This window comes from Bactrocera latifrons, unplaced genomic scaffold, assembly GCF_001853355.1.
Source record: "Bactrocera latifrons isolate USDA-ARS-PBARC rearing strain unplaced genomic scaffold, ASM185335v1 scaffold_1216, whole genome shotgun sequence".
In the NCBI taxonomy this organism is placed as follows: Eukaryota; Metazoa; Arthropoda; class Insecta; order Diptera; family Tephritidae; genus Bactrocera; species Bactrocera latifrons.
This window is the reverse complement of record NW_017534649.1, coordinates 9,945-25,741: the sequence shown is the minus strand read 5'-3', so window position 1 is coordinate 25,741 and position 15,797 is coordinate 9,945. Positions and strand designations below refer to the sequence as shown.

The following is a 15,797-nucleotide window of genomic DNA, read 5'->3' as shown; positions in this document are numbered from 1 at the left end:
CTAAGCGAGTCCCTGTGAGTTAGGAGAGGGCACAATAGACCTATGGTCGCAGTACATTCCTCAGTTATGTATCTATTATCTAACTAAACTTTACTATATTAGGAATTTTGCAATCAATCAACTTTGAGAGCAGTACTGCGTGCGGAAGTAGAAATTTGTTTTGGTATTAAGTACATACTTACGTATCGACTAAATCAAGATGTACTGGAAAATTTTATTGGGGTGCTACGCGGTAAGGGCGGGCTGCATGACCATCCTGATCAGCACGAATTTAAACATAGGCTAAGATCGTATCTTTTAGGACGCAATCAGGGTATACAGTCTACTAGTGCCAATGTAGAAGAAGACGATACACCTGATCTTGAAAGTCCCTCTTTTCCTTTAACAGGCAATTTTATTTTGTATTTACTTAAAAAGACTTTAATTAATTCATTATGTTCCATTTAATAGGAACTATTTTATCAAAAGTTTGCGATTCAAAATCAGACGATACTGTAAACTGCGATGAAAATGACGAAATGGACCAGCTGGAGTATGATGCTGGCTATTTATGCCACAGGCTGAAGAACGTACTGCCACACATTGTTGAATCGGAACAAATCAACAATTCATCCACATGGGTTAACCATTTGAGTGAAGGAGGTTTGACGAAACCTACACCACAATTTGTTGAAAAAGTAGCACGGATGGAAAAATTTTACGGACATCAATAAAGATTCTCTTTATGCATGCAAAAGGTTACATTCAAATGCTTATCGACAAGGCTAGGGACATTGAATGCGATCTAGAGGCTAAAAAGTTTTTTAGATCTCAAATGTTCTTTGAAATTCGAAAACTTAAACTGTCAATATTGCGAAATTCAATTATCAAAAGGAACGTAAAATTAGCGAATTTAAGAAATAAATGTATAGATTATATAAATAACTTTTCATATGACTAAAATATAACTAAAAATATTATAAAAAAAAAATAAATAATCTGCGTCGGTTCATATTCAAATAAAAAACACAAGCAGAATAAAATAAAAGACATTATAAAATCTGAATTCTTTAATTTAAATATTTCTTTTGATTTTAAGTTTTATGTTAAATATTCAAAATTATCTATAATTGTAATTATTTTCATATTTAACTTGCACTCATTTATAAAAATGAGTTAATTTTTCCATTATTTGTTTGGTGCGGATTTTAATAGAACAATTAAAAAAAATATTTATATTGCAAAATAATAATTAATAAATCAATTAAAATCTAAAATCTCGCGGACCTTCAATATTTTATTTCATTTTTATAAACTAACAACCAATCAATTATTATTAACAAGCAATATTTACTTGCTGTAGATGCGCATAACGAAAAATTTTTTGTCTCTCATCTGCGCAATCTTGTACTCTATCATTCTTGGCTGTACATAAAGTGAATCCACTATCATATTTTGTAGATTTTTTTTTATGATGAAATTATTCAAAAGATCTGTGCTGAGACGAATATATATGTACTCGATGCTAATAAATAGATTTCAACTGAAATATGAACCTTACGAAATAAACAGATTTATCGGTGTATTACTGTGCTTGGTGCTGTTAAAATATCTCAAATGAGAATGCCATGGGTGCAAAATTTCCGACTTACAGCGATAACATAATCATTTGCAAATTATTGCATATAAAGGTAGTTTCAACAGTATACAAAGTGCGTTCCAAAGTAAACAGGACTTTTACAATCTAGCGCCCCCTATATGTTGACTGGTGCGTTGGAATCGGCTATCTTTACCGATTGTCCAGTGAGAATTTCATGACATTTCGTTGATTGGAAGTGAATGGCTGCTGACTAAATGAGCACCTGACCCCCTCTTAATATAATACACCTACACCCCACACATACACACCACATCTTCACCCCACACTATACACACCATACTCAACACATTGGCATCATGCGTATCATATTTTCATCCCACACTACATACCTTATTCTCAACACATCGGTATGATGCCCACCACATCATCATCTACACCATACTTTCACACCACACACGAGGACACCAGCACACAATTAACAAAAGGGACTGGCGGACGGCGTGGAACCTTTTTTTGGTTCTTCATCCGCGCGCATACACGCATCGAAAACAACCACGAACGTGAAGCTCCAACTGGAAATTAAGGTGAGTGCCGGTAACATTTTTAATAAGCACATCGAACTTTATTCAGCTGCGTTTTAAGTGTCAGTATGTTTGTAATATCGGTGCGAAAATGTGATTCGAACAAAGAGCCAACATTAAATTTTGTTTTAAAATTGGTAAAACTTTTACCGAAACCAATTAAAATCCGTGATCACCGGAAATTCCATCGAAACTTTGAATTCATCAAAAATCAGCCGAAATCATCATTGAAATGGAATTAAACATCTCCAAAACATCGATTTATAGCATTTTGTCCGAAAATTTGGACTTACGAAAGGTGTGTGCACGGTTTGTTCCGCACAAATTGACTGACGCCCAAAAATTGCTCAGAATCCAACATTTGAAGGACGATTATTAGACCAAAAATCACATTTTAACCATTAACTCCCCGTATTCACCTGATATGGCACCGTGCGACTCCTTCCTTTTAGGAAAAATGCATTTGCCCATGAAAGGAAAGTGTTATGCAGACTTGTAGGTTTGCACCGGCACACTTTCGGCCATACCGGCCAACGAGGTAACACACAAAAGCATGTCGACTTTTCGACCGCGCAAAAAGCTGTATTGAAGCAGAAGGAGACTATTTTGATTTTGCCGAAAAAGCCATTTGTTCTATGATTTTAAGTCCTGTTTACTTTGGAACTCACCTTGTATAAATAGATTGTGCATTTTATATTTTATCTTTTTTTTTATTCTTTTCAAAGTCACAATAGTTCGAAGTAGTATCTGCAAAAAAGCCGCACAGGTGAGGTTTCAAAATGTTTACTCGAGCTGGAGCTTCAGGAATTATATTATATTGCGACCTATGTTGGCGAGGTAACGTGCCTCTTATATGGATTAGGAAAATCTTCGAGCATAGTCTTTTTTGCCTTCAAAACTTCCAAATAATGAAAATTTAAAATTTTTTTTCCACAATTGCTTCACCCCGATGTTGTTTGATGAATACTTTGGAGGAAAGAGTAATTAACTGTTAGCATTTTTAAGGGTTAATAAATGCCCACTGTATCTTTAAAGATACAACCATTAAATATCACCAATTTTCAATGCTAATGATCTAAAAACATTAATACACATGTCACTGCATGAAGAAAATATACACGCTTCATAAAGGGTAATACTTCTTCTAAATTTGTTGCAACTGAAGGCACATTTGATAAGCGAAGTAAAAAAAAACTTTTTTTGTTAAATTAAATAAATTATCGCTTTTATAATGTAAAATCTCCAGAACTATTTGCATTCTAGACCCGAACATTTTTATACTGGTTCCGAAGAGAATTTTTTAACGATATATTTTTACTTCATTTTATTTTTCGCTTCCCTGCTGAATACGAGTGAATATAATGGTTGCATCTTTAAAGATACACTGGGCATTGCCGCACACTTTTTATTTGATAAACGCTCATCTGTATTTGAAATGCAAAAGCACGTTAATTGCATTTATAACATCATTTGAGTTAAGAACGCTGATGAGACAAGACGTTAAAGTTCGTGCACGTAAGATATATATTTTTCTAATCAATTTTATAATGGCCGATTATATAGTAGTTGATGGAATCAAAATGTCCAATGCTGACGTGTGTGCTATATTGTGTGGAGAGATTGGTTATGAGAGTATTGATGATTTCAAGAGTGACTCTGATGATTTAAAAAAAACACAAAATGCAGAAGCATCAATTCACAATGTTGCCGTTGTTGACGACCGTCGTTACATGATTCCTTTGTGAACATGATAAATGACGACGATAATATAGGGATTGCTAGAGAAGCCGGGACTTCCGCAGGGTCAGATGAACCTATCGACATGCGGGTTTGCTCAAATTTATTTCCTTCATTATTCAAAAACTTGTATATGGATCCGAAGTCTTCTGAATTTGACAGGGTAATATGGAAAACAGGAAATTTTCAATATACCAATGCTGAAATTAGCTTTAGAGGCGATAGTAGCATATCCGATAATTTGAAGGCTTTGCAAACTCCTTTTCAGGTTTGGTCATTCCTATTTCCAGAATCTTTGGAGCTCAAAATAGTTGAGCAAACTAAAATTTACTCCATCTATTCGATTTACGTAAATTTATTGGTATCTTATTTTATATGTCTTACTTCAATCTCCCGATTATAAGAGATTATTGGTCTGAAAATGGCAACCATTGTGTTCCAATAATACAAACAACGACGACTAGGAACCGATTTGAAAAAATACGGCAATTCATCCACTTTAATGAAAAAGAAAATGCTCCATCTCGAGACGATCCAAACCGCGATAGGCTATATCTCATTATAGCCCATTGATTGATACCCTAAACAGAACATTCCGTAGCATACCTAAGTTAGACCGATTGTGCGTTGATGAACAAATGTGTTCTTCAAAAATGAAAAATTACATGAAGCAATATTTGCCTAACAAGCCTAAGAAATGGGGGTTTAAATTATATGTATTATGTGACTCCACCGGGTTTGCTTATAAGTTTGACATTTTTTCCGGAGGACCTAACATATTACTCCAGGGCGATTCAGATTTGAAGTCATCTGTAAATATTGTTGTTAGACTTTTGCGTGAGGTTCCTCGTTATCAAAATCTTATCGTTTATTTTGATAACTACTGTACAACTGTGCCGTTGTTAGTATATTTACGATCTCAAGGTATACTTTCAATTGGGACTATTCGTCGCAATCGGATTAAAAACTGCAAGCTTCCAAAGGAGAAAGTAATGTGAAAATATGAGCGTGGAATACGTTGATTCAATTTACGGCGTCGATGTGACATCATTGTCATGGAAGGACAACAAGATTGTTAATCTTGTTTCAACTTACATCGGTATGAAACCAATCTTGATGATTGGTCAAAACGAAGATTTACCTGCAACATCTTCCTCCATAAAACGTTACGACAAAAAGGACAAGACATTCAAAATGATTTCCTGCCCAGAAATAATTAAAGAGTACAATCGTCATATGAGTGGCGTAGATTTACTTGACAGCTGTATGGGTAGTCATAAAATCACGATGAAAAGTCGTAAATGGACCAACAGAATGTTTTATCACTTACTAGACTTAACATGTGCTAATGATATAAAGAAATGCGTCTTATTGATTTTAAGTTAGAAGTCGCGGATTCACTATTTAGTTTAAAATCTTTTGAAGCCTCTAAACGTGGGCGTCGTAACCTCCAGCCGTTTTTAGAGGAAAAAAAGAGGAAACCGAATTCTTCTGTAGCTTTATCAAAAGACAGCCTTTTGGACATGACGGATCACTGGACTACAATATGGAACAAAGGCAGATGTAAGTATCCAAATTGTTCGGGCCAAACAAAAATGTTTTCTTCTAAATGTAAAGTAAATTTATGTATGACATCAGAAAAAATTTGCTTTTATAATTATCACTATTTTTAAGATATAATAAGTTTTCTTCACCAATACATAAGTGTATTAATGTAAAACGACTATATAAAAAAAAATTTCCAAAACACTTTTGTTTAGTAAGTTATGCACCAAATTTTATATAATTTTATACGAACATTTATGAAATATGAATACATTTTTAATAAATTACTTTCCTTGCAATATAAGCCGCATTTTAATCGTTTGAATATAAGGTTTAGCTGATTTGGGTATTGAAGTAAAAAATTAAGGGAATGCCCAGTGTATCTTTAAGGATACAACCATTATTTTTAAAAAAATTTCTCTGAAAGTAATTTTTTTCAAAAAATCGTCGAAGAAACCACGTTCCACATATATTTTTACATAACATATAAATTTTTTACAAAAATCTGAGGCCTTGGGCATTTAAGGGTTAAGAGTAAAACGGATAAAAATTGCGAACTAAAATTCGAAAAGGAGTTGAAGAAAAGCATACGAGAATCAAGTGACTTCAAATTTGAAATTGCTCGCAATTTAATTATAGTTAATAAAATAGACATATGGGAGGAGTTGACCTTGCCGACATGTTACTATAACTATATAAAATCAATCGCCCTTCGAAAAAGTGGAATATGCGAATTGTCTACTGGTGCATTAACTCTGCTGTTGTCAACAGTTGGCTTTTGTACCGAAAAACACAGCAAATAATACGAGTGAAAAGAAATTCTTGTCACTGCTCGCTTTTCAACTTTATATTGCAAATGAACTAATGCAAGCAAAAAATATAACGAGTATAGCATGCAAAAGAGGTCGCCCATCGTTACTTTCCATAATTTCGCCAGCTACAACTTAGGTATCACAATCAGCTCGATTCTCATCTCCATCATCAACAGCTGCCTCTACAAGCTCCAGTAAAAAGTGTATGTTCCAAACGGAATATTGGGATGAATGGGGTTCAAAAGGACGCTGCAAACTATGAATACGATTACTTTGAAGGAAATGAAATGGACAAAATTCAACTTTTAATTTGATCACAGTCGTTTGGAAATTTTCGTACATTTAGGTATGAAAAGAAACGAAACAATTTTTTTTTTTTGCGGATTGCAACATAAATACACCTTACAATTGCTACACCTTGTTCGAGGACATTCAGTTTGAAACTGATAAAAATTGCTCGTATAGCCGAGTTAACAACAGCACGCCATCACCTCCAATTTTGTCATTTATGTAAATTATTTACTAGAAGCTCTAAATAACGGTCAGGTTGTTCATACTGTCTACGCGGACTTCAGCAAAACATTCGATACGACGGACCATATTATCTTTCCAAATAAACTAAACAGATACGGCATTCGAGGTGACGGACATAAATCGATCCACTCATACCTAATTGACGGCATTACCAATTCAAGTTGATATGACCTACTCTATTTAGTATTTTTGTAATCGATATTGGTAATGACTCTCAGTCTGAATATGATTTGAAGTTTTTTCGTACGATAACTAGTGAGCGAACGACTATCGAGCTGTTTCCACAAAAACAAACTAGATTTGAACATAAAAAGTGTGTAACCGTGTTATACGTGTTATACACGAATCCCATTTTATTACTATGCCTTTTTACATCTCTGGTTTTTTCAACTCTAGAATACGTCACCGTAAATTGGTCTCCCTTCACATGAAATAAAATATATCGAAAAAATACAAATAAAACTCTGTAAGAGCTTAGGCTACCGACCTTGGACATGTAGTTCAGTAAATGACATCTACTCCTATTTCAATGTGAAGAAATTGCAAGTACGTCATCAAGTAGCTGACTTTTCTTTAAAGTAGTGAATGGTCTGATTGGCGCGCCTGATATGAACAGTTGATTCGAATTCGTGCCTGCAGGCCCCTCGTTAAGACGCAACCGTCTACTAAAATGTACAAAAACTACCAAGACTTATTACTATGAGAAAAAAATAGTAAGACTTTGTTCAAAATTTTAAAATTAATAATTTATTCTTCAAAATCTATGTCGTTCCTCCCAAGTAATCTCCCTTGGCCCCAATACTTGTGCCAACGCGTTTTCCAAACTTCAAAAAAGTTGTTAAAGTTTATTTCCGGAAAAGCATTCAATGCGCGTAGCGATTCGCGCTTAATGTCTTCATTTGGCTCAAAACGGTTGCCCTGGAGTTTATTTGGTCATTTGAGTTTACTGAATATGCAGAAGTCACGCGAAGATAAATCAGGCGAATGAAAGCGCTGCGACACGATATTAAAGATTTGGTGAAAAACTCATGAAGAATGAATGCAGTATGAAACTGTGCATTATCGTGGGGCAAAAACCAAGAGTTATCCGCACATAATTCTGCCCGTTTTATGTTCCAAGTCTTTAAAAGATAATATATATATATCTATATCCTTAAAAGACATTTTGTTAATTTTCATTATACTATTAATTATTTAGANCCAATATTGCTCGTTCACTTAGCCAATCGTGGTTATTATATTGTTTTTTAATGTCCGGAAAAACACGCTCCTCACTCGATTCTGTGAAGTGCCAGAAATCTGTAGGAAAAGTCATTACTCCGGTCGAGCTGTCAATTGCGACCTTACCATTGCCAGTATCCAGCAACTGTCTCGAAAACACAGTCGCAGTTTGATCTTGTTGCAAAAAAAGCATGTTAGTAGTTAACTGTAGTGTCTTTACGTGCCGCCACAAATTTGACGATTTTAGACATGCGTTTATTTCGTCAGCCACAGTCGATCGAGGAATTACTGGAAGAGTCTGACGAAAATCACCTGACAACAGTATCATGGCTTTTTAGGTTATCACGTAAATCTTTTAACGTCCTATCTAGYGCCTCCAGCGACCTCCTGTATGCCATTGCGCATTCGTCCCAAATTATCAATTTGCATACTTGGAGAGTCTTCGCCATAGCGCTATTTTTGGCGATGTTGCAAACTGGCGTTTCGTTGATATGCATGTTTAATGGTAATTTTAAGGCTGAATGTGCAGTTCGTCCGCCTTCTAATAAAGTTGCTGCTATTMCAGATGAAGCCAACGCTAGAGCTACCTCATTTTGCGATCGGATCTTTGCTAATGGCAATGTAATTAGGAACGCTTTCCCAGAACCCCCAGGAGAATCAAGAAAGTAAATCCCCAGGACCCACTGTTTACAGCTTGTATCACGATCGTACGCAATCCTTTGTTCTTCGTTCAAATGCGGAATGGTTGTGCGAACTGCTTCGGTCGTAGCTTGAGTATCGTACTGGAGTTCTCTTTGCTACTCATGGTTTAATGCATTTTGCATAGCACGATTGGGTGCTGTCAGGACCTTTATTTGCCATCAATAAACACATATCTTCTATTATGATCAATGTGTCATTGTAAATCTCTGCCGTAATTTCCAATGTAGGATTCAAAGTTTCACAACGCACGCGATGCAACACATCGTCAGACATGTCATCCCTATATTTCATCCACAAATCTTTCGGATTTGAGGGGAAACATGTCGATATTATAATCGCAAACAGTGTGCGAATTTGATGCGGCGATGAAGATATCACGGAATATTTGAGCGTGTCATCCCAATGCAAATCGTTTTCAAGCAACCGTAATAATTGACACGCCTCACCGTAAGTCGCACACAGATGTCCTCTTATAGATTGATGTGACATATGGCACCGATGCCACTGATAGTCGAAATAAAGTAAAACACTTTCTTGTAAATTACAAAAAAACAATACCTTAGTCCACTTTAACTTGTGCTCTTATCTTTGCAGACAATAAACCATATCTCAAAAAAAAAAAAAAAAAAAAAAAAAAAAAAAAAAAAAAAAAAAAAAAAAAAAAAAAAAAAAAAATATATATATATATATGTTTCTTAAACAAATTCTTTCACTGTATGGAATAATAATTATGCATTACATATAACTTACTAGAGAGTATCCGGAGGTCCTATTATGAGAACTTCCCATCGAAATATGTCGTTCTCATCAATCAATCCTGCCGAAAATCCTTCAACGGGATTTTTATTCAACTCTAAAAGAAACAATTTAAAATAACTTTTCATTAATTCCAAATTTAAACAAATTCTAATAAATAGAAAATTTAAATAATAATTAGTGGGACTCATTTAATATCGTAAAACTTTAATGCAAAACAGCTGTTAATTTTTATACCAATTTATTTTGTGACAAAAGTGCACTGTGMGAAACTGTTTTCACAGTGACAGAATAGTAAATGGTTTCCTTGGGCAATGTGAAGGTTAATCCAGATCCATTCGGTGTAATCCATACACGATATGACAAAGCCGATTTTTCGTAATTTTTCATAGGTTATCGACAATTTAAAAAACTGAACCTTTGTGCACTTGATTACGAAACAGGACACTACATCACTCGTCTGAGTATTGGATCAACTAAATTTTTAGCGGGAGATTGAGTCATAAGTAAAATAGTAGTTTTTTATATACGGTCATAGTCATAGCACCTCTGCGAATGGCAGGCGCCTTGCCGTGGKKCAGGCTCCACTCAACCGGTGTGACTTCCCGACACCGGGCCGCCACTGCGACCAGAGTATCGCCATACTTAGCGACAGTCAAGTGGCACTAAAAGCGATCTCAGCATTGGAGGTTAAATCGCTTATAACACTGTGGAACATTTTTGGGATTATTGTCTGGGGGGTGAGAAATTCCAAGTCAGGGTGATGGTACTAGGTCAGTATAGTAAAACGCTCAAAGGTTTGGCGTTCGTATGTGTCAGTTTTTTTTTTTTATGACCTAATGACCCCTTTTTTCCTTATCTTGACTTGGAATTTCTCAGAAGAGAAATGCAGACTGAAAGGCAGTGGGGTCCCACACTCTTAAAGAGCTGCTCCGCACAACGGAAAGAGTGGAGAGAGAACAGCACTGGCAGCAGACAGAAGGAATGCGCTATGCCAAGACGCTTCTAGGAGGGTACAAGCTCTAAAAGTTTAAGTAAATAACTCATCTCTCTCGTTACAAATTTCGTCTCCTTGCCGCGCTCTACAGAGGGCACTGCAGGCCCAGGAAGCACTTGCCCAACATGGACATAGAGTCTTGGAAAATGCCAGTACCCCTGATTCTGAATTGCCCAGCAATTTGCAAAACCATTTTTGAAATAGGCGAAGGCAGTATCGCAATGCAATACCTCATTATAACTTCCCCGTCCCGTGACATTTTCACGCGTTCTTTTCCTCTTTGCGACCGACTACGGTAGTCTAGCCGATTCAAAAAAAATCAGTGCCTTAGTTATCATTCGACACCATGTACGGGGCCGACCCCCCCGAAAGCAATAGGTTTCGGTTACTCGATCCCGATTTGCAACGTCCCAACAAACGACCAAAATTCAGTGATTTTGTACCACTTCCTGCGCCAAAACAAAATGACGACCATATCCCTCGGTTCTTAGTGGCAAGTGCCATCGCTCCAATTGCAGATGACAAAATCCGTCCATTATCATCATATAATGTCTTTCAAATCGAAAGGGGTTTAAAACACATTTGCGGCGATAACTCCGTTGTAACGGACCAAATACATATAAAACAACATTACCGTCACACAAGTCAACCTAATAGATAAGTCATAAATATAAATATCCTTATGCTAACCCTTTAATTCTATACAAACACACATATTATATAACAAATGTTACCATTATTACAGTGGAACATAAACGGGTATCACAATAACTACATAGAACTTGAAATCCTAATAAAGATGTATAAACCCTCCATTATACTTCTAAACGAAACTCACCTTTCCCACAATTCCTCTGCCCCCACCCCCAAATCCTACGTAGGGCACTTCCACAATAATCTCAAAGAAACAAGGATTCGCCATTCTGGTTAAGAGAAACCTTCCCCACCACCCCTTCCCAATCCAATATATCCTCACTATCCATAGGACTTCAAACCCCCATCAGAATCACAATAACTTGCGCTTACTTCCCGCCAAGTTAAATCAATAACAACAGCTGACTTTTACAATCTTTTCCCCTCCTCTCCCCAACCCTTCATCCTTGCAGGCGACTTTAACGCTTGGAGTCCGCTCTGGGSATCTGCCTCCTATAATCAGAGAGGACATTCTATAGAAAATGCCATCCTCTCCTCCAACTGCATCGTACTAAACGACGGCTCCCCCAYCCACTTCTCAACCCACTCAACCTTTACTCATATTGACCTTACGCTTTCCTCTCCCTCCCTTTTCAACAACTCATCATGGCGCCTTATAGATGACCTTCACGGCAGCRATCACTTCCCGATCCTCATCAAAATTCTCACATCCCGACCCACCATTCCCTTCTCTCCCAAGATCAAATTTAAAACAGATAGAGCGGATTGGAACAAATTCGAAAGCGCATGCGACTTCTATTCCAAATCCTTCCCAACATCCTCCAGCATCAACCAAGAAACCTCCAATATCCATAAAGCAATCCGCTGTGCATCCAACGTCTCCATCCCTCTGTCCTCAACCAAACCAGTAAAGCCAGCCCCCCTATGGTGGAACAACGAAATTGTGTCCCTTAGGCAAGCCAAACAACAAGCGTGGCACAACTTCAAACGCAACCGGCCACCACAACTCTCATTCAATTCAAAAAGCTGAACGCGCAATTTCGCCGGAAAATCAAAGATGCTAAGCTCCACTGTTTTCAAAAATTCACTAGCAGCATCAGTGCGTCATCCGACCCTAAAAAAATCTGGGCTGACATAAAAACACTCACCGGTTTACCCTCTAATCCCCAAATCTACTCCCTTAACACCTCTCATGGCAATCTTCTATATCCCCAGGATATAGCTCAAGAATKCGCCAGTCACTTCTCTAACGCCTCTTCAGACCAAACCTTCCCCCCCGAATTTATAGCCTCCAAACGCTCACAAATCCTCCAACATCGTATCACACCAACCACTCTCTCTCATTCAGCCAAACTTTTAGAAGCCGACATATCTCTTTTCGAACTCCAACTCGCCCTGTCCGCAGTAAAAGGCCAGACACCCGGCATCGAGAAAATATCCTGTCCCATAATTAAGCATCTCCCCAGATTACTCCTTCACCGTCTCATCAAGCATTACAACAATATCCTCAACACAGGCCACTACCCACACGTGTGGAAAACCAGCGCAATAATACCCTTCTAAAAACCTGGCAAATCCCATTGCGAAGTGAACAGCTATCGACCAATTTCCCTTCTTCCCTGCCTAGGTAAACTAATGGAGAAGATAATTGCTACCAGACTAACCTGGTACGCCCACTCAAACCAACTTATCTACCATAACCAAGTAGCCTTCAAGAAGGGACAAGGCACCACAGATGCCCTACTACACCTTGATCATTTTATCTCAAACGCGCTCTCCAGCAAAAACCATGTTTCCCTCCTTTCCTTCGACTTTCAAAAAGCATTTGATCGGATTGGAACTCCGGTGGTACTAAGACAACTCGACAAATGGAAGGTCGGCCCCAAAATGTACAATTTTTATAAAATCATTTCCCTCAAACCGAAAATTAAGTGTACTTATACCCGCTCTTCCATTTTTCCACTCGATAATGGCACCCCGCAATAATAATGGCTCCCCCTTATCAGTCATCTTGTTCATTATAGCCTTCAATGAAATTAGCGACATCTTTATACGCAGACGACGTTTGTTTTCCAAATCCAATGATCAAGCAGATGTCATGAGGACCTTTTCCAAAATCCTTCGCCTATTATCCACATGGTCCTTTTCCTCAGGCCCCTCAATTTGTCCCATTAAAACCAAAATGCTCCATATATGCCAAAAACGTACCTGCAATTCTACTTCATTTACCTTCAATCGTGTAAATATTGTATGTACAGATAATCTTAAGTTTCTCGGTATTGTATTCGATCCCAAATATTCCTTTCAACAGCACTGTAAATACGTTAAGGAAAGACTCTATGTAAAGTTAAACATTATTAAGTACTTATCAAGCAAACGCTCGCTGATTAGCTCGGCTCTGTTGATTGACGTGACAAACGCCCTCATCTTATCAACCATCAACTACGGCATAGAAATTTATGGATTACACGCTAAACAAAACTTAAAGATGATCGCTGCTCCCTACCATGCCGCATTGCGAAGATCCATACGCGCATTTCCAACGTCACCCATAAAAAATATTCTGGTCGAATCGGGTTTGCCGGCTCTTCACGACAACATAGAAGAAAAAATATTCAGGCTCTATTCAAGGCTCAGTCTAAACCCCAATCATCTTGTCTTCCTCCCTCTTCAATACACACATTCTCTTTATTCGTAAATCAGGTTGAACTGCCGATCAAGCAGCACATTCCGCGGTACACTCATCACTCCCCCTGGGCGGCCAGCAAAACATCCTTCATTAATGACCTAGCCTCCTTGCGGAAAGATAACACACCAAACACCGTTTATAAAGCCAAGTTTTCCGAATCAATCGCTAATTATAAATCCAACGGCTGGCAATTGACTTTCACGGATGGATCGACGGCCTCACACACCTCCTATGCTGTGGTAACGGAAAATCAAGTAATTGTCGCGTACGGCCTCCTTTTTTCATTCTGCTCTATTTTCACACACTTATTTCCCTTCCGCGCTGCGTTTGCTTTAGTTTAGATAATAATTAATTATTATGTAAGCTTTGTATAAATAAATGAAATAAAAATAAAAAACTTTCTATCTACAGTTATAGCAAAATAAATAAATAGGCATTATCCAGGTTTACTTCTCATTTGAATAGGGCGAAACATTTTGCAGTATGAAGTGAGCATAAAGATATAAATGTGTTCGTAGGGAACATTTGTTGTGAACGAGTCTTAAGTTTTTTCTGTTTGGTTGCAATGACATCTATCAATTAAAAATGTCAAATTTTTAACGAAGCAGCTTTAACTTTTTTTCAACTTTCCGAATTTAATTTTTATTTTGGTTAAAGGAAGCTTACATTCTCACTTTTCTAACACTAAATGGTATGACACAATGTGATTGGTAGTACTGGAGATCTGCGACTGCAACGGCATCTATTGACAAAATACGAAAAGGCTTTTCGACTACCCAATATTTTGTTTCCATTTGAGTTACAGAGTAATATCGAATACTTGTCGAGGCACATGGTGATCATTCACTATCAGAAGCAACACGCAAAAGATGGTTTTAAAGGATGAAGATGATAGTTTGAATCAAAATCAAATGGCAGCCATGTATAATGTTGCACAACAATTTCAGTCAGTTTGAAAACTATAGGAAAGATCCAAAAGTGTGACAAATCGGTGCCACTCGAATTGAATAAAAGACAAATGGAAAACCAAAAAAACATTTGTGAAATTTTGCTTCAAAGACACGACGGAGAATCAGTTTTTCATCTAATTGTCACTGGCGATGAAAATTTGATATTTTGAGAATCCTACATAGAGAAATCATGGGTTAATCCGGGTCAACCAACAAAATCGGCTGCAAAAACACATCGAAGGCAATGCTCTGTGTTTGGTAGGATCATAAAAGTGTCGATTACATGAGCTTCTAAAACCTGGTGAAACTGTTAATAATAATCGCAACAGACATCAAATTATCAATTTGATATGCAGCGATCGAAAAACGACCAGAATGGACCAAAGACACGGCAAAGTAATTTTGTTATAATGAACCTGCCAAAATCGGTTCAAAGAGAGCTACTACCACACCCATCTTATTTATAATACTTGGTCTCTTCCGCTTACACTTTGTTTTCATCGATGAGATAAGGTTTAGCTCAGCAGCACTTCAATTCTTACGCAGAAGTAAAAAATTTGGTGTCTGATTGGTTTACTTCAGAAGGCAAGATTGAAATGGTATCCAGAAACACCAAAATGTGTAAAAAGCAATGGCCAGTATTTTGAAAAAATTTTTGTACATATAAGGCAGATGTTAATCCAGCCAGTAGTAACTTTTCAGTTTATTGAATCTGTTATATCATTGGGGAATAATGAATCATCTCTATTTCTTGAAGATAAATATCGACACATCTTTTTCGAGATCGCTAGCTAGTCCAGTCTATCTGTTGTACTTGCTGCAGTTAATATACATCATCACATCAAAAAATACTATTTTAAAAACTGCAACATCAAGTACCATTTGTCATTATCCCAAATTAGGAAGTAAAAATTAAAAAACAAAAACTGTAGTTTCAAAATATATCAAATTGAAATTACAGAAACTAGGGCTCCATTGGTAAGAAACAATCGAAACGAAAAATATCAGGTATCTGAGAACACGAGAAATCTAAAACATTA

The 15,797-nt window shown here is 37.0% G+C and overlaps 1 protein-coding gene across 1 annotated transcript in view; it reads right to left on the bottom strand.

Annotated features, from left to right (window-relative positions):
* The window catches only part of LOC108978448 (ubiquitin-conjugating enzyme E2 G1), a 20,648-nt gene extending 9,262 nt beyond the window's left edge, over window positions 1–11,386 (bottom strand). The window contains exons 1-2 of the mRNA XM_018948747.1: window positions 11,329–11,386; window positions 9,462–9,564 (exon numbers count right to left, since the gene is read on the bottom strand). Coding sequence (XP_018804292.1) covers window positions 9,462–9,564; window positions 11,329–11,386 — 161 coding nt within the window. The remainder of the gene's footprint in view (window positions 1–9,461; window positions 9,565–11,328) is intronic.
* Between the last annotated feature and the right edge of the window lie 4,411 nt (window positions 11,387–15,797).